We start from the raw sequence: 18,427 nt of genomic DNA on the forward strand, positions 1-18,427 counted from the left end.
GCCTTCCCCCAAGAGACCTTACCGCCCGTCCAAGTCCCCACCTGCGACCAGTGCAAAGACCAATTCGAGCACTGCCTTCGTGTAAGTTCGATTCCCCTTACGCCAAATCCCGGGGGAAGTTGTTGAAACTAACTCGGGTGATTAATGATGATAGTCTTGGCCCTGCTGGTTCAACCCAGCTACCTGCGATACTACTTGCCGTGCTGAGACTTGCAAGGCGAGCTTCTACTTCTGTCGGGATAAATGTGGGTGGAAGTGTCCGTAGGCTGGCTTTTGAGTATGCGAGGACGCTGGGAAGAGGTTGTCCTTAGAGGTGGATTCGAAAAAGGTTCAGTCTACGATGATCGTCCGTGATAGGCGACGTATGGCGATGGAGTGACCTTTGTGATATGGGTATGGTTTAGATCTTGGTCTTGATAAAAGAATAGCTGCTACAGTTGGTAGATCTGCATCGAGGAATAAAACCAAGTCTTGTCAGCGAGATGAAACCATCGAGTGATAGTCTGTGCCAAATCCGATAACGAAATCCTACCTAGGTATCATACACACTGCTCGGCTTATACCTGTTGCATTGCCCAGCGTCAAACATATCCGCAAAATCACTCATGAACATCGAGCTCAAACCCAGAAAACGTCGAAAGCAAAAACGGCCTCAGTCGTCGCATGTACCGAATGTAGATCACCCCAGCCAAGCCCAAGCCTCAAGACCGAATACGAAGATTGACCTGCAGCGCCAAGAAAGCTAGGCTTCTCGCGGCCCGCAGATGATCACCAGCTAAACCGCATACCCTCATGGGTGTTGTCTCCGTCCGCCTTGGATTGTCTTGAAAGCTGTACACGCCCGTCTTGGCTGCTAATATGAAATGGCGGGTTGCGCTCCTCGTGGGCGGGTGATGTAGTGTCCAAGACTTGTCTAGTTGTATAAGTAGAGTTTTGGTGCATTGGACCCGCTGGTGATGTCAATCGGGAGGGTGAGAGGAGTGGTATTTAGGGGGGTTGTTTTCCGGGTTGACGTGTTCATAGTTGTTCACTTTGTTCGGTTAGGACTATCATGAAGCTCTCTCTTGCCGCGCTCTCCACGCTCCTAGCGACCGCTACGACGGCATCGCCTCTTGCTTTCGAAACGCGCCAACAATGTAGTTCATCCTGGAGTTATCCGTATACCGGCAGAGTGGCTCCCAGTAACTACAAGGCCTTTAACCTCGGAAGCTGCACTGCGCAACTCACCTTCAACAAGGACCGATACGTAGGAGTGCAATGGGCATTCGAAGCCACGTACGCGGACGGCAGTCGCGCCGAACTCAAGCCCTTCCGCGACTTCGACAGCTTCGGTGTCAGCGATACCTTCTACCCTTACCTTGGCAACAATTTCCTCACCAAGTATCCTGGTAGCTCGGCGTTCACAGCTGTGCACGAGTTCAGCAGTGTTTGTAAGAACGGACAGGCGCCTGTCTCATGGCGGTTCTACACCACGTCAGGGACGTCCAATGGGTGCTACACAACGGGGCAGATACGCGCTGTCGGTGGTGTTTCGCGTCCAGCCAAGGTTGCAGGCGTATCTCTGCGAAGGAGCAATGATGCTGGAGACTTCCAGGTCAGCTGGTCGCCGGTATCCAGCGCGACTGCGTATTCCGTCATTGTGGAGTACCCGACTGGTACGGATGAAGTTGGCAATCCCTACACGAACGTGCGGGGTGCACGCGTACAGGTGAGTTCGTCCAGATGCCAATCGTCTTCGAAGGGCGATACTAATAGTCATGCCAGGGAACCTCGACTCAGATTGCGACTACCACGCGTAGACAGGATGTAGCGAGGAAGGCGATTGTTCATGCTGTCAACTCCCAGGGCGTGTGGTCTTTCACGAGCGATGTGCAGCCTGTGGTAGCAAATTGGTAGACGCTGTTGTGCGATGTGATGTCTGATTTGAGATAGATATGGATACGAGCCACAGGGAGTCAGCGAGTCTTGCGTCGCAAATGTATCTCGTCTCGTCCAGGAATCGCGTGCGGAAAACATTGCCCGATCTGTCGACCAGATCCCTGCTTCAGCCACGAACAGTTACAAGACTGTTATCGCGTTTGATATGATTCGTGAAATAAAGGACGATCGAATATTACAGTCCATCAGCAAGACAGCAAAGTGCGGTGAATCCAGTCAAAGTGTGTTGACACGTGAAACGGCGGCCGACGGCACTGCCACATGGCAAGCGCGCCCGCTCCGGAAGAGCCGAGGCCAAAGCGCCAGGGTCGCGCGACAACGAATGCCATCTCCACACGGCTCCGCATTGTCATCGCATCATGCACGCCGTCCGCCATCCATTGCGCCGTTGTACTTTACCTTGTCTTTTGCTCCTGCCTGGCTGAATACCTTGTGCCTGTTATTGAGGCACTCTCACGCACCGCCACACCAATCAATGCGCCGCTCCCCGTCTATGGGGGCGCGATATCCACGCTCGTAATGTCGGACTCGGTTGGTAGGTTTGTCTGGGGTGAGATGGGATGGAAGGAACTTTTGCTGATGATGGGGAATATAGATCGAGTCTTTAGCCATGCGCTCAATACCGTCAACAAGATACGGACGGGGTCGCAGAAACCGCCGTCTGCGACCAGGTTACGCTTGTATGGACTATATAAGCAGGCCATGGGTACGTTGCCTCGAGGGAAATGATGCGGAGGGGGACTGTGCTACGACCAGCGCTGACCAAAACAGAGGGCGATGTCGACGGTATAATGGAATGTCCAAGAGGCAATGATGACCAGTCGCAACGAGCACGGGAGAAATGGTATGTCACTTGGCGCATAGCACCATTCATACCCTACCATGGAATACATGCACGACAGAACCTAACATTCCCAGGGACGCTTGGAAACAGCAGAACGGCCTCTCCCGCACCGAAGCCAAACGCCGCTACATCACCACCCTCATCGACACCATGCACAAGTACGCCTCGCCCTCACCCGACTCCCGCGAACTAGTCGCCGAGCTAGAATTCGTCTGGGACCAAGTCAAATCCAACGTGCCCTCCTCATCCTCCTCCTCGCCGCTACGTACCTCCGACCACATAACCCCCGGCTACTCCCAGCACGAACTAGGCCAAAGCGGCCGCGCAGCCATGAACAGCAGCAACGACATGGACCGCCCCCTCCCCGAGCCCCAAGACTCCGACCGCCGCGCCGTGCCCCTCCGCGTAAAATCACCAATGTCGCAATCCGAAGAAGACCTCGAGGAAGAAGAAGCGGAAATCGAGCGTGAAGGCGAGGTCTTCGTCGACGCCCCAGACTCGCAATATAACCCTACATCCTACCCCGACGACGATGACGACGCCCCCGAACTCGAAGACGCAGGCGTACAGACCGATTTACAGCAGTTGATCCGCGCAGAACCTATACCTATACAGACGCCCACGCCCGCGCCACGGAATCGCGGCATGGGTGTCTTGGGCAAACCGATTCAGATGCCCATACCAGGTTTCGGCAGTACACCCGCCGCCGCTGGTGGAAACGGTGCCGGCGTAGCGAAAGACAGCTCGCCCAAAGAATCAGTCGCAGACCAGAAATGGCGGAAACGCGTCGAGCAATCGCTCATGAAGATGACGGCGGAAGTCGCGGCACTACGCGAACAATTAGAAGCAAGAAGACTTTTTGCGCATTCAGTGCACTATCAGCTTTTTAGAGGCGTGTGGAGATGGGTGTGGGCGTGCTTCAAGCATGTTGCTGTTGATGTATTTATATTGGGTATAGTGCTGTTGTGGATGCGGCGGAAGAAGGATAAGAGGCTGGAAGGGGCGATACGGGTGCTGCTTGGGGATGCGGTGGCGCAGATGCGGAGGGGTGGGGGGATGGTTTTTGGGAGGGTTAGGATACCGCTTTTAGGGGGAGGGAGGAAAGGGGGGACAGCAGCAACGGCATAATGAATTTAAGAGTTTTGATATCAGGTGTTGTGATGGCTGTGGATTCGTTGCGTGTGATCCATGGAATTTACTGCTGACGGCTCAGATACCAGGCAGACACTTTGGAACCTTGCGAACCGAGACTCGCTCTACTGCGTTCAATCCATCTCCCCCATCTTCACCTTCTCCACTCCAGCCCCCCATCTCTCAATCATCTCAGGGAAACACTGCTTCATTAGCACATCTCCATACCCCTCGAACGCCGCCTCAACGTCCTTCAAAACCTCCACAACGCTCCCCTCCCCCTTCATTACGCCAACAGATCCCAGTTTCACACCATCGATCTGTGGCACGCGCGGCACAGCAACGATAGCAAAGTTACTGATCGTACCAACGAACATGATAAGCAGCATAGCAATCGCTGCGTTATCTGAGAGCTGGGTGTAAAGGAGTGCTTGGCTCAAGAAAGCACCGGCGATAAGAATGACGGGTGAAACACAGGGGTTTGAGGCGTTGGTGGATGTGTCGTGATGTGTGGTCGTGCTTTCGGCCTTGGTGGATGCCGTTGGGGAGGGCTGGATGATGTAGATGTGGCTGGGTGGGGTGTCGGTGTTGCGCATGAGTGCGTATGCCCCGTTCTGACTATTCCGGGTAAAGGAAGCGTTTTTCTGAGCAGTCCACACGGGTAGGCTGGCTGTAGCTTCGATAAGCACGATCGATATGCTGAGGAGGAGGAGAGGTGAGAGATCGCCGTAGTAGGACCAGAATGCGCCGGCAAGACAGAATTGAAGGATTGCGGTGATTAAGCTGCCGCTCTGGAGTAGGCTTTTGAAAGAAGTGCAGGAGGAGGATATGCCAGTGGGTTGGAGGACCTCGACGACAACCTCGCTATCCTGATCAGACTTGCCATCGATACTGGGCGGAACAGAGCGAAACTCCAGATCGCGGAGCAGCCTCGCAACGGCAAACTCCTTGTTCGACCGTCTCTTCCCCGTCTTCATGTCCAAAACCTTCACATCGCACTCCGGTTGCGGCGCCAGATCAGCACTGCCAGACGTGACTGACGACAAGAGCGACAAGCTATAAGCCAGCCACCCGAAACCGAAACATGGAGACTCTGTCTTCGAGATCACAGTCGTAATAGCGAATGTTTTCTGAATAAGTTCAGGGCCGAGTAGCGTAAGCACGATCGCCAGAGGTGGTATACGTCCGGAGTCGCCGTCGCGGTGCTCGGATCCAGGGCCAGTGGGACTGAGGTAGTAGGTTCCGACGTAGAGACCGATGTAAGCAATGAGGATAGGGAACGACATCTTGATGTTGGAGACGCGGGGGTTGGTACTGGGGATGGCTCTGATGGGCGAGTAAGTGGCGGTGCACTTTTCGAGATCGATATTCGACATGGTTTTCTTCGCGGCTTTCGGACTCTGCGAATGGTTTTGTGCCAAGTGTAATACTGGAACCCTTGGTTGGGGAAAGGCCGATGGTTGGTGCGGAAAGTTGGGGTGTGCGCTCGCTCGGGGATTATCTGTTATTCGGAGAGCGAGGGTGAATTGATGAGAGTGAAGGCGTTCACCCAATGTCACCCGCGACGCTGTGAATATCTCTCCAGAACGATTCAATCTGTCGCTGGAGGTATTGAAGTGAGAAGAGCTCTTGCGATTTATTGTGAGATCAAGATGATGGCCAGGGAAACCGCCCGATCCAATCGGGGCAGGTGCGAGGCAGGAGCAAACGACAGAGAACGCACGTGCGTCAGTGACTGCCGGGCGCGATTGGACGAGGCTCACTGTGACGCAGCGGATGATTGCAGCAAATGTTTCTGAACGATTTCAGAGTCGCACTGTCACATGTCGGTGCAAGTGTGATTGCGTTCTAGCGGCGCGGCCCTATGGACATGCTTCAGTCTCGTGAGTTTAGTGGTCGCTCGCACCAATGGCAGACCTGTGAATATGTCCATCGACACCAGTTGGAAGTCTTCGTAGGTCAGCGTGTCTGTTATTTCTGTGGTGAGCCTCGAAATCTAAAGGCCCCTATTGTGTGACCACCCAAATTTCGCGATCCCACCACCCCAACAGGACCAAAGGTCAACATTGCCGTCAAAGCCGCTTTCAACGAATTTGAGTGCACGGATTTTGGCCTGGTGCGTGCTGCCTGGATCAATCTCCTTAACAGATTTACCCGTCCAGATGTTGCTAATACGGATCACTGTACCTTCCGTTGTGTCTTGGGCTGCCGCTAAAAGTCCGAGTCTTGGATGTACATCGATGTCCAGTTCTAGCTCGTCTCTGTTTAGGTGGGCGAAAGTCATGACTGGCTGCGACCAATTTTTGAAAGCTTTGTGGTTGAGCTTGCGGCGTTTGTGACTATCGCGATGAGTGGGATATAGGCTTTTGAAGTATTCTTCGTTGTAGTGATGGTTGTCGTAATCGAACGTCTTTCGCGATGAGTTCCGAGATAAGCGAGGTGCGCGAATGTCGTATAGGAAAAGCGTGTCGTTGAGCCCCGAGCATATCAACCTAGTCTCGTCGTCGGCACGCTTGAGTTTTGAGATGGGCGCGGGATGTGTCAAAACGTGACTTGAGCCCCCTGATCTTGTGTCGTATAGTCGGATGGTTCCGTCCCGACAGCCAAGCGCGACAGTAGTATACGATATCCACTCCAAGGCCAAAAGATCCGATTCAAGTGACTTTACTACAGCTTGAGAGTCCCACGCACCTCCCTGTGAGCGAGTGAATAGTAGCATCGAACTTGAGGCTGCAACTGCGAGGTGCTCGGTCCGGGTCGCTGCAACACTATTTGCAAGACCCGGTGATGCCGTGAACGTAGTTGGTCTGGCAGCAGCACCCCAGATAGCTGAACAGTCTTTCGGTGTAAATTTTTGCCCTACGTACTGTGTCACTAAGGGTCAGCGTGAGAGTCTCGGACGATGCAAAAGTCTTGTGAAGTGATTGAAATGATGTGGGAGTGAGTAGAAAAGCTCGTTCGTTCTGAGTTGTGCTACATGGCTGCTGAGTAACTCAAATCATTCGGTCTATCGAACGTGAAATGGAACATGGCCGTTCATCATCGAGCAGATTACGTGCGTGGGGTTACAAGTTTGTGGAAGACTTACAGGATCGTCGCGTCCCGGGTCGCTGAGCCATACTTCTGGCGGTCGATCTGACCCATAGGTCGTTACCGCAAGCGCGCCGGTTGCTGGTAGAAAGGACAACGAGGAGACCGTGGACGTCGTTCGCGTTACCTCTTCTCGTGGGTACCAGGAGTAAATACTCTTTAGTGAAGATGAAGCGGGTAAGGTATAGTAATCCTCTGATGGGACGTATGGGCTCCCGCGATCTGCAGTCTGCCTGTGCACACTGTTCTCACCTTGGACTGTGTATATCGTATGATGTACTGGGTCTTTGGCAAAAAGTCGGAGTCCACATGGAGTTAGCACCTTTTCGGGACGTTGTTCAATACCGGCTGCGCATGCGTCAGGCCAAAGACCATGTATATAGCGTGACCGTCTTTTCAGGCCGATTTCCCTATCGATGTTTGTCTGTGCGAAGCTGTTCGCGTTGCGTCTGACGACCCGCTCCTTCTTAAGCTTATTTGAACGCGCAAGTGCAACATTCTGAATACGCTCTTTTCTTTCTGTCTTTTTGATGTTTGCTGAGGAATATTTGAGATTTGACCCTTGGGCTGCGGTTTGGTTTTGGATCCTGAAGTATTTCTTCTTCTCTGCGTCCCAGAAGTAGCCGGGTATTGGCTGGCCGTTCATCCTGCGACAGTGATAGTGTGAAGGCCAGCGCTGGTCTTGAATAGTAAGGAGTGAAGGTATGCGTTGCGTGAAGAAGGATGTGCTGATTGGCGGAGTTGTCGACGCGTACGCGATTTAGTTTAGAAGAGAAACGCGCGAGTCAGGCACCGCGACGTTCTGATGTTTTCACGACCACCTTATCGATAAGCCCGCTCGTCCGAGGCATGACGCCACCGCCCCATAACGTTCGCATCACTCTGATCAGCATCGAATGCGCCCATATGTGCCGCCATCTTCCCCTCATTGCCCCTCCCTCCTACACCACTTGATACCCTTAGCAGCTCATGCTTCGAATCTCCACTGCGCTGCAGCCTACCAGGAAAGCGATATCGTCGACGAAATACATCTGTAAGAACCGCTTCCACACTTTTATGCGCCTCAATCAAGTCATGGCGCACCTCGACATCCCACAGACGGCGAGCAACTCGACCAATGAACTGCACACGCTGCAGTCGCTTCCCAAATCGAGCGTCTTCACATCGAACCTTCCCGCCGATGACGTGTTCCCTAGACCGAAAGACTCCCACGATGCGCCACGGCAAATGCTCGGACCGCGCATGGTCAAGGGAGCACTATACACATACGTCCGACCTGACTCACAAGGTGAACCGGAGCTGTTAGCTGTCAGTCAGCGAGCGATGCAGGACATTGGTCTTAAGGAAGAGGAGGCCAAGACGGATGAATTCAAGGAAGTCGTGGCTGGAAAGAAGATCCTGACATGGGACGAGTCGAACCCGGAAGCTGGAATATACCCTTGGGCACAATGCTATGGAGGCTACCAGTTCGGACAATGGGCAGGCCAACTTGGTGATGGACGCGCCATCTCCTTGTTTGAGTCTACCAACCCAGCGACCGGCACACGATACGAGATCCAACTGAAGGGTGCTGGACGGACACCCTACTCCCGCTTCGCTGATGGCCGCGCAGTACTGCGATCTTCTATTCGAGAGTTCGTCGTCTCGGAATATCTCAATGCCATTGGCATCCCCAGTACAAGAGCGCTGGCGCTCACCCTGAACAATGGCAGCAAGGTCATGCGCGAACGCACAGAGCCTGGAGCCATCGTCACACGATTTGCGCAAAGTTGGATCCGCTTCGGAACGTTCGACCTCCAACGCATTCGCGGAGACCGAAAGACCCTCCGCACAATCGCAGACTACACAGCCGAGCACGTCTACGGCGGCTGGGACAAGCTCCCCTCCAAGCTCCCCGCCGGCGAAGCCAAAGAAGTCCATTCCCAAACGCACACCGGCATCCCCAAAGAAACCGTCGAAGGCGAGAACGAAGGCGAAGAAAACCGCTACGTCCGCCTCTACCGCGCCATCCTCCGCCGCAACGCCGAAACCGTCGCAAAATGGCAAGCCTACGGCTTCATGAACGGCGTGCTAAACACAGACAACACATCCATCCTCGGTCTATCCATCGACTTCGGTCCCTTCGCCTTCCTCGACACCTTCGACCCCACCTACACTCCCAACCACGACGACCACATGCTCCGCTACAGCTACCGCAACCAACCCACAATCATCTGGTGGAACCTCGTCCGCCTAGGCGAAGCCCTCGGCGAACTCATGGGCGCGGGCAGCAAAGTCGACGAAGCCCAGTTTATCGAAAAAGGCGTAACAGAAGAAGAAGCAGACGGCATAGTCAAATGCGGCGAATCCGCCATCGACCGCGCAGGCGAAGAGTACAAAGCCGTTTTCCTCGCTGAGTACCGGCGTCTCATGACGCTTCGTCTGGGCCTCAAGACGCAGAAGGACAGTGATTTCGAGGATCTGATGTCGGAGTTGTTGGATACGCTGCAGATGTATGAACTGGATTTCCATCACGCGTTTAGGCGGTTGGGGAATGTGAAGTTGAGTGAAGTGGAGACGGAGGATCAGAGGAAAGATGTTGCGGGCAGGTTCTTTCGTAGGAACGACGCGCCGAGGCAGGAGAGCGATGGGCGGGAGCGGATTGGGAAGTGGTTGGAGAAATGGTCGCAGAGGGTGAGGGAGGATTGGGGGGAGGGCAAGGATGAGGAGAGGAAGGTTGCTATGGACAAGGTTAATCCTAACGCAAGTCCCATTCCACTCTGTGCTAGAGATACAGTGCTAACGTCAACGCAGTTCATCCCCCGCTCCTGGATCCTAGACGAACTCATCGAGCGCGTGGAGAAGAAGAACGAACGCGAGATCCTGCCTCAGATCATGAAACTTGCGCTTAACCCCTTCCAAGAAAGCTGGGAGTGGAACGCAGAGGAGGAAGAGAGGTTCTGTGGTGATGTACCGAAGTATAAGGGTATGTTGCAGTGTAGTTGTAGCTCTTAGACGTACTCCTACATACACTTGGCCAGGTGTTGGAGTGTACAAAATAAATTGAAGGCCTAGTCTACACCACCAACAAGATATTCGCCTACTTCCAAATTCACGCTTCTGCCCAGCGCGCGTGCGTATTCCCAGCCGAAGTTCACGCGCCATCGTCCTCCGCCTTCTAGTGCGTCGTTACTTCCTGCTCCTCCGGCTCTTACAAGCAGCCTCATGCTCGTCAGTGTAGCTATCTGTGTGTATAAGTCCGCTACTTGAGGTACCGTTCCTTCAAGTAGCGCTCTGAAGATCGCCAATAACCTGTCCAGAGTGAACGGGCTGGGCGTCAACAGATGCCGACTAATCTTCCGATGCTTGGCTCCTGTGCGCTTGCCCGTGACGCTGAAAGACGCTGCGCTCGGTGCGCGGCGTTTGTTCTTCCGCTTATCGGTGTGCTTCATGAAGTATGTGACGTCGGTACGCGAGGGGTTGTAGGACGCTAGGTACGCGGCGAGGAGAATGTGGATCGTGAAGTATGGAAGGGTGTGCGCCGTCATGTTCGCTGGCTTCTTTTTGCTGGGCGTCGCTGGCGTGGTGCCTGCCGGTGCTGCCTCTTTGATCGGTTCGGCGGTATCCGAGATGATTCGATCCAGAACTGAGTCTTCAAGCTGGAACAGATGCCGTCTGTTCACCATCAAGCGCGAGAAGTCGCGCGTGCCGAATTGTCCCGATACCACAGGCTCAACAAACGGACGCCACAGGCGCATTGCGCAGCTCTTGAAGCTGATCAGATCTCGTCCGGTGTGCTTCGCGAGAGAATCGTAGACGGCTTGGATGAAGCGACCCCAGAGCCACTGGTCGTCTTCGGCTGCGAGATCGGGTGTGTAGTCTGGGAATTGTTCGAGGGAGGGCGGTTCAAGGAAGATCTTTGGTGGGTTGGCGCCGAGGATTGTGAGGAGTTCACTGCGCGCGTAGGAGGGGAAGTGGAGGAAGGAGGCTGAGGATGAGTGGAGGACGGAGGGCGTGAGGGGGAGAGTCGTTGTGAGGATGAGCGAGAGGGTTGGTATCTGTTTGTACTGTCAGCATCCGGCATCTCAATTTGCATGTGATATGACATACCATCTCTCCTAGCCTCCCCAGTGCCGCGATCAAGGTCCCACCCCCTTCTCTCAGTTTATCCACCGCATCGAGCACCAAGACAAATTTCCCCCTGCCGCTCAACAGCTTCTCCATGTTGACGCATAGCGCGCTCAGGTTCTCCGTACGCGCGTACGGTCTTCTATCAATCTTCTCGTCGTTGAACTCATCCAGCGCATCTAGACTAGCTGCGACGATGCGCTCCAGGAGATGCCGCGCCGTAATGCATTCGCGAACGTTGATGATGGTGTGCTGTATACGAGACAGATGGAAGAAGGAGCGCAATATCGAGGATTTGCCCGTCGCGGTAAGGCCATGGATGTTCAGGAAGGGTGGAGATGGGAGATGCGCCTGGGTAGTTGTTAGTACAATGATTCTGAAATCTGATGGGTGTACGAACGCTATAGAGGGCTGTAAGATGATGGATTTGCTGATCGCGGCATTGGAATTCAGCGGTTAGCTGCGCGATGATCTCGTCGGGCAGCATTGTCGCGATGTTGTTTGAGATGTTTGTACCCGCTGGCGGATTGAAGGTTGAGGAAGTCGCGCTAGCTTGGCGCCGAACGCGAGTGCACGTGCATCGTCCGCGACTTCCAACTCCTTGCTTTCACCCACATCCTCCATAACATCGCATATAAGGCATCCTACTCGACGCCAAATTCTGCAAAGAAGGCCCGATCCGCCTGTACGCATCACCGATCAGCGAATGGCAGTGCAGGTCTACGTCACCCCGCGTATCGCCATGGGGGACGGCAAGTTCGCTGCCTGCAGCAGCAATGTGGCACAGCCTCGCCTCGCATGCTCACTTGATCTGAGATGCGATGAACCCCGCACCTCATGCCATCTCATCATGACATGACACCATCACCAAGGCACACATGGAGACGACCGCAAGCATCATAGCAGTCGCGCAGTTATGCGAAAAGGTTATCCAATACATCAAAACTGTCCATGGGGCCAAACATGAGAAGCAGCGCCTTCGCTCACAAGTCCGCAATTGCAGTAACCTGTTACTGCAGTTGCAAGACGACGTGGAAGATTCTGACGAAGCCGAAGAATGGACTAAGACTCTAGAGCTACTTTCTGTTCCGCTCGCGCGTCTTCAGGAGGCATTGAGCCTGGCAGCCGTTGCGTTATCCGCCCGAGACAGCATTTCCGAGAAGTTGGGATGGCCATTCAAAGAGAAGGATGTGGAGAAGTTGATTGAAGCAATCAAGAGTGAGATGGCGATGGTCTCATTAGCTCTGGATCGCAATGCAACAAGACTGCTTCTCACTATCAATGCTCGGTCTAGGAATAACGAACAGCGGCTCATCGAATTGAAGGATAGTTTGGAAGTTCGTATCGATGCTGCCCATCGAGAATTGAAAGAGATCGGCCACAAGATCCAACTTGTGCAAACAAATCAAGATGATGTGCGGAAAGACTTAGATGATCGCCAAGCTTTCGAAGAGGCTGCCAAAACACGTCAGCTTATCTTAAGCTGGGTCCCATCCACTAGCCACGACTCTCAACAGCGAGATGCTATCAGTAGGCGACAACCTGGAACTGGCGTATGGCTCTTGAGGTCAGAACAGTATCAAGATTGGCTGAGTACGGAAGGAGGGACCCTGTTCTGTCCTGGTATCCCAGGGGCCGGAAAGACTATTCTCGCGTCAATCATCAACGCTGATCTTTGGGAGCGATATCACGACGATGCTGAGATTGGGTTAGCCTACCTGTTTTGCAACTTTAAACGTCGCGACGAGCATACGTTGGACGGTCTCTTGTTCCAATTACTAAGACAACTTGTCGAACAGCAGCCGATATTACCGAAACAAGCCCAGGAATTGTATGAACAGCAACAGAAAACAGCATCGAATCGAACGATAGCCATTGCCGAGATCCTGCAAGTAGTAGCGGCCGAGTACAAGAGGATATTTATCGTCTTAGACGCGCTGGACGAGTGCCCAACGGCTGATGACTGCCGCACCGAGCTGCTGTCTCACATAGCAAAGCTGAGAAGATCCACCACCGTTACAGAATCCATCACCGCTCCAGAACTCATCACCGCTACAGAACCCACTGCCGCTCCAGAATCCACGGAGGGAGAGCCGCAGAGTCTAGTCAATCTTCTTGTTACATCAAGAATCATACCGGACATCACCGAGCGATACAAGGATCATCCACAATTGAACATCGAAGCCCACGACGCAGACGTACGAAGTTACCTAGTCAAGAGTATGCCCCGTCTTCCTGGATTTGTGCAGAAGAGTACCGAGCTACAAGAAGAAATTATGACTAAGATCATCGGTTCGGTGCGAGGAATGTATGTTGCCCCACTACTACACAAAGATCGTTGCTAAGAGTCTTGGAGGTTCCTCTTAGCTAAGCTACATTTTGACACCATGGTTGGCAAGAAATCCGTAAAACAAATCCGGACGAGTCTCGCAAAGCTTGCAACTGGATCAGAAGCTTACAACTCCGCATACGAAGACGCAATGGAGCGTATCAAAGGGCAAGTTCCAGACCAAGCAGAGTTAGCTACGCAGACACTAGCACTTATTACGTGCGTCCGAAGACCACTCTCTACATCGGAGTTGCAACAAGCACTTGGTGTTGAAATGGACGAACCAGATCTCGACCCTGAAAACTTTTCAGAGATTGGAGATGTTGTCTCGGCATGCGCTGGGCTTGTCACTATTAGCGAGGGTAGTGAGATCATACGGCTCGTGCACTACACAACGCAAGAGTACCTTGAGCGAACTCAGCAACGATGGTTTCCCGACGCTCAGGCTATGATTACGAGAGTCTGTACAACTTACCTTGCTTTCGAGGTCTTCGGCGGGCTAGAGGACGTGCAGCATCACACGACATCTCATAGCCCGACTGGCGGCGTCTTAGCCAAGTCGACACCTCGCAGTGGATCGCCGAATGAGTTCCAAATACCTACATCGAAATACACTTTCTACGAGTATGCCGCCAATCAGTGGGGTCACCATGCACATTTGGCACCAACCGCATACTGTCAGGTGATGAACTTCCTTGAGCGTCCTGCCAATGTGCTGGTAGCTCATGCGAGGGCTCTGCCTCGCTATCGACAGCTGGTTTCCGTTGACCCAGTACATATTGCTGCAGAGTTTGGCTTAGAGTCGCCACTAATCGAGCTGCTCAAGCGGGAAGCAGACCCTAACTCAGTAGCTATTTACCAGGACACAAGGCCTTGGCAGTATGAGCGAGAGTCAATCACACCGCTACTACTCGCAGCGAAGCATAGTCATGAGAATATTGTAAAGATCCTGCTTGCGCACGGCGCCAATGCGAGCTACGTTAACGAGCATCGAAATAGCGCATTGACCTATGCATTGGCTAACAAGGACTTTGGTCTTGTCGATGTACTGAAGAAACATGGTGTCGATCTCGAGCATCCCACCGAACTACATCAGGCCGCGGAAAGTGGCGATTTGCAGCTCATCGAGGACCGCATTGGAAATGCTTCCTCACGTATCAATGCATTGAATAGCCGACGCGAAACGGCATTACTTGTGGCTGCACGCTCTGGTCATTACGACGTGGCCAACTATCTTGTCAAAGCTGGGGCAAATCTCGAAGTCTCTGACTATCATGGTCACACTCCCCTTCTGGCCGCAACACGATCTAACCGTCCAAAAATTGTCGATTTGCTTGTCACAGCAGGCGCCGATCCCAACGCTGTCAACTACGAATTCCCGACAAACCCTTGGCACCTTGAGAAAGAGACAACCCATGAAGCTGGTGTAAGAAAAATCCTCGGGGCGCAGACTCGACCCGACAAAAAGTACCGCAGTGGTGCAACCGCTCTTATGCTTGCAGCCAACGTGGATAGTCAAGCTAGTGCAACTCTACTCTTGAGATCTGGTGCCGAAGGATGGGCAAGAGACGTCCACCAACGAACAGCATTGGAATATGCCATCCTATCGAAGTCAGTTTCTGTAGTAAGGGTTATTTTTGAACTCTGCCCAACTCAGCTACGAAAAGACGTGTTCAACGAGTATTTGTGCATGGCTTCTGAGAGTGCTCATGCCGGCATGGTCGAGTTACTCTTGGGCTTTAGTGACAAGATACAATCCAACGCACCTGGAAAATCTTCAGGTAAAGCTTCAGCATTGACAGCAGCTGTCCAAGCGTGCTCAAGACTGAATGAACGAGATAGAAATTACGCCAAGATGGTCGCAGGTTTTAAGGCTGTCGCTGAAACACTGTTACGTGCTGGTATTGAGTATGAGTACGATGCGTTTCATCATACAACAGATCATATTCTGGAGACACTCCTTCACGCTGAGGCCGGTTTCGATTTCAGATTTGAAGACGGTTATACGCTATTCATCTGGGCATGTCTGTACGGCGATGTCAGCCTTGTCGAACGTTACCTCCAGCTGGGCGGCAATCCAAACGCTGTCAACGAACAGGGTCTTTGCCCGCTCTACGAACTCTGCCATGCCCGCAAACCGGAAGAAGGCAAGATCAAAGCGCTCTTGTATTACGGTGCCGATGTCAACTACCAAGACAAATACGGTCGCACTCCGCTTTTCGCTTTTCGTCCAGCAGTGGCTGGCGCCGTGGACATAATAAAACTGCTTATAGGGGCTGGAGCAAACATAAACCATCGAAGTAACAAGGGCCGAACACCCCTGTTTCTAGCAGCGAAAAATCACGAGGTCGAGGTCGTCGAGCTCTACCTGCGCCACGGAGCGAGTGCAATCACGAGAGATCGGGCTGGCCTAACTCCGCTTTCGCTTGCTGTAAAAGCGCCTATCCCCACAGAACCTTATCCCAGAGAGCGATATGCAAATACTATACGGCTTCTTAATTTTCATACAAGGAGCGTGAGTATCAGTAGTCCCAGACGATGTCTCAAACCATCAACATCACTCGTGCGCAGGACAAGCACGAGCAAGCTTCGCGTGATAGATCCGGGTCAGCCGCTATACACATGTCGAGATGGACTCGATCTCATTAGATCACCCAGACAGGCCTATGTGAAAAACCAAAAGCTCATGCTACAGCAGCCGGAGCTCAGCTGGGAGCAAAGAATGTTTATGAAGCTATTTCGGGAACAAGACGATAGGATAAAGCATCGATGATGATATGGGTAAACATCCTTCTTTTTCGGTGTATCAATGTCAATGCGTTGTATCTGCTATGGTAAACCAGCTTTCGCTCACCAAATGGCACCGTTAGGCTTTGTTGTCAAATACATCTCCCTTGACTCATCAATACCGACCCTATGTCTTTAATGGAAATCTTCCCGAAATGGTACTCAGTCACACGCACCAGTAGAACATCAGATGGCGCAAGCCGTTACGTTAACTCAAACGGAATCCACATAAGCAGGTTTCGGTTCACCCACGCTGAAGAAACGATATGTAGCTAGCAGCACAGCTTCAAATCAAGTAGAGCTAGGTCCACGATGATCCATAGTGATCTGTTGCAAAACGAAATTTGTGTCGCTCTTTGCTTTGATCCAGTCTGGTACTCCAATTCAGCGCTCTATGAGTCCAGACATCTAGACACGGGACAGAACACGGAAGGCATGAGCAGCGCTTTGCCAAAAGGTCAATGCGCACGTTTCATTTGCTATCGTACAGCTACTTCCTTCCTAACCCCGTATTCACGTTACTCATGTTGGTATAATCATCCCCTATAATCTCATCCCCATCGACAGTGTTAATCCAATACGCCGTGTCTATGCTTTGTATCCAATGCAGGTCAAGCGTGATAGCACGCGTTTATGCATGCAGTGTCTCCTTGAAGCCACTGTCCGCATCCGCAGTTTTGCCCTCCTCGTTGAACTCCCAGGCCAGGAACTTCCAGTTGAGTTCGCTCGGTCGCCAGAAGAGGCCTTTCTTCAGTCCGCTGCCCGCTGAGGAAGAGTCGCCTGGTCCGTCTGCTGTTATGCCGCCGGTGTGAGGCATGCGCTTGCCGAAGATGCAGCGCCGGAAGCGCGAGTGTAGGATGGCCATGGAGCACATGACGCAGGGCTCGTTGGTGAGGTAGATGTCGAGATCCACGCACAGGTAGCCGCTCGATGAGAGGTTGTCCTTTTCGTAGTATAGCTTCTCGAGACCGGTGAGGGGGTTGTCGCAGAAGAGGGAGCGGTCGAGGAGTGCAGGGTCGGTGCCGGCAGCACGAAGACGTTTCTTCGCAACCATGGCAATGGCGCGGTGGACAGCGTGAGCCATGACATTGCCGGTGCCGGTGGGCGGTTCAGCGGTGCCGGTGAAAGACCTCCAGCGGCAGTCGCCTGCAACCGCGACAATCTCGGGCTGGTTCCTGGTGCGGTCAACCACGACGACGCCGATCTTCTCACCCAGACACTGATCTGATATCTGCTGGCCGGCCGCTCGGGCGAGAGCCAGCCAGTTTCCAGCCTCAGGTTGTAGTTCCTCCTGGTTGCGTTGTACGAGGCTCGGATGGGGGCCGTAGGGGTTGGTGTTCTTGTACGAGATGGGCCAGTACTTGTCGCTCCAGTCGTCAGCCTGCTGCTGGGATATGGGCGCCAGGGCCGGCACGGTTACGTAGAGGATCCGAGGGAGCGCAGTCTTGGGACCGTCAAAAGGCGGGCAGGTCCGTATCAGAGCCGCGAGGTTGGCGTGGGGCATATGGCGCGTGGGACACAGCAGGAAGTAGCGGACTAAATCAAAATCTTTAGCATCAGCCTCTCCATGAGCAGCCTCACTGCCAGCATCGACTGAGGACGGGGACGCGGAAAGGAAAGCGGGGGTCGCCGGTGTTAGTGGGGAAGATGGTAGTTCTGAGGCAGGAGCATCTTCGTTACCCCTGGGGAGCCTTGCAGGCGGATAGAACTGTTTCTGCAGGTGCGGCGGCAGGTACTTGAACTGCACCACGCGGCGCAGGTGAGAGATCTCCGACGTCTTGAAGTCGGGCAACGCTGCTTGCACGGCACTGGGAGCGGGCGACGTTAGCAGAGATCAAGCTGGAGCCCCAGGAGTGAAGGCCTCACTCCTTGATAACGTTGGCAAACTTGGCCGGCACCTCGACGACATAGACGGTGTGCGTCTCCAGGCTGGCGCGCACCTCGTCCTTGGTGCGGAGGGGGACCAGATGGCCTGCGAGAGGCGGTGGGCTGCTCATAGCATCGCCTGGCGGGGGATTCAGTGTTGAGGGCAGCTAAAAGGCTACTATGCGTCGTATAGGCGTCGGCTAAGAGGTTGGCAGTGGGATGTTGGTCGATGGAAGCGTGAAGCCTGCGCAAAGACAACAAAAGTCTCAGGGTCCAGCGGGGCGAGCCTGCTTAACTCCGGTTGACCCTTCCTCTTTCATCCAACCTCACCTCCT

At 53.4% G+C, this 18,427-nt stretch overlaps 6 protein-coding genes across 6 annotated transcripts; 3 read left to right on the top strand and 3 right to left on the bottom strand.

Annotated features, from left to right (window-relative positions):
• Positions 1 to 1,051: 1,051 nt before the first annotated feature.
• Positions 1,052 to 3,771, top strand: J4E92_010957 (uncharacterized protein; the record flags this gene model as incomplete). Its single annotated transcript, XM_051502291.1, has 6 exons — positions 1,052 to 1,708; positions 1,765 to 1,848; positions 1,952 to 2,159; positions 2,710 to 2,782; positions 2,857 to 3,690; positions 3,741 to 3,771. 6 exons carry the CDS (start codon positions 1,052 to 1,054, stop codon positions 3,769 to 3,771), a joined length of 1,887 nt encoding a protein of 628 aa, XP_051347460.1.
• A 276-nt stretch (positions 3,772 to 4,047) lies between these two features.
• On the bottom strand, positions 4,048 to 5,289 carry J4E92_010958 (uncharacterized protein; the record flags this gene model as incomplete). The annotated part of the gene is made up of 1 exon (XM_051502292.1): positions 4,048 to 5,289. The coding sequence occupies one exon, from the start codon at positions 5,287 to 5,289 to the stop codon at positions 4,048 to 4,050; it is 1,242 nt and encodes a 413-aa protein (XP_051347461.1).
• A 2,788-nt stretch (positions 5,290 to 8,077) lies between these two features.
• Positions 8,078 to 9,997, top strand: J4E92_010959 (uncharacterized protein; the record flags this gene model as incomplete). The annotated part of the gene is made up of 1 exon (XM_051502293.1): positions 8,078 to 9,997. One exon carries the CDS (start codon positions 8,078 to 8,080, stop codon positions 9,995 to 9,997), a length of 1,920 nt encoding a protein of 639 aa, XP_051347462.1.
• A 56-nt stretch (positions 9,998 to 10,053) lies between these two features.
• On the bottom strand, positions 10,054 to 11,597 carry J4E92_010960 (uncharacterized protein; the record flags this gene model as incomplete). Its single annotated transcript, XM_051502294.1, has 3 exons — positions 10,054 to 11,040; positions 11,093 to 11,461; positions 11,511 to 11,597. 3 exons carry the CDS (start codon positions 11,595 to 11,597, stop codon positions 10,054 to 10,056), a joined length of 1,443 nt encoding a protein of 480 aa, XP_051347463.1.
• A 391-nt stretch (positions 11,598 to 11,988) lies between these two features.
• J4E92_010961 (uncharacterized protein) lies at positions 11,989 to 16,309 on the top strand (the record flags this gene model as incomplete). Its single annotated transcript, XM_051502295.1, has 3 exons — positions 11,989 to 13,418; positions 13,467 to 15,870; positions 16,283 to 16,309. The coding sequence occupies 3 exons, from the start codon at positions 11,989 to 11,991 to the stop codon at positions 16,307 to 16,309; spliced, it is 3,861 nt and encodes a 1,286-aa protein (XP_051347464.1).
• Positions 16,310 to 16,857: 548 nt separating this feature from the next.
• On the bottom strand, positions 16,858 to 18,223 carry J4E92_010962 (uncharacterized protein; the record flags this gene model as incomplete). Its single annotated transcript, XM_051502296.1, has 2 exons — positions 16,858 to 18,034; positions 18,093 to 18,223. 2 exons carry the CDS (start codon positions 18,221 to 18,223, stop codon positions 16,858 to 16,860), a joined length of 1,308 nt encoding a protein of 435 aa, XP_051347465.1.
• Between the last annotated feature and the right edge of the window lie 204 nt (positions 18,224 to 18,427).

Source organism: Alternaria infectoria, assembly GCF_024043175.1.
Source record: "Alternaria infectoria strain BMP 0036 chromosome Unknown scaffold_49, whole genome shotgun sequence".
Classification (NCBI taxonomy): domain Eukaryota; kingdom Fungi; phylum Ascomycota; class Dothideomycetes; order Pleosporales; family Pleosporaceae; genus Alternaria; species Alternaria infectoria.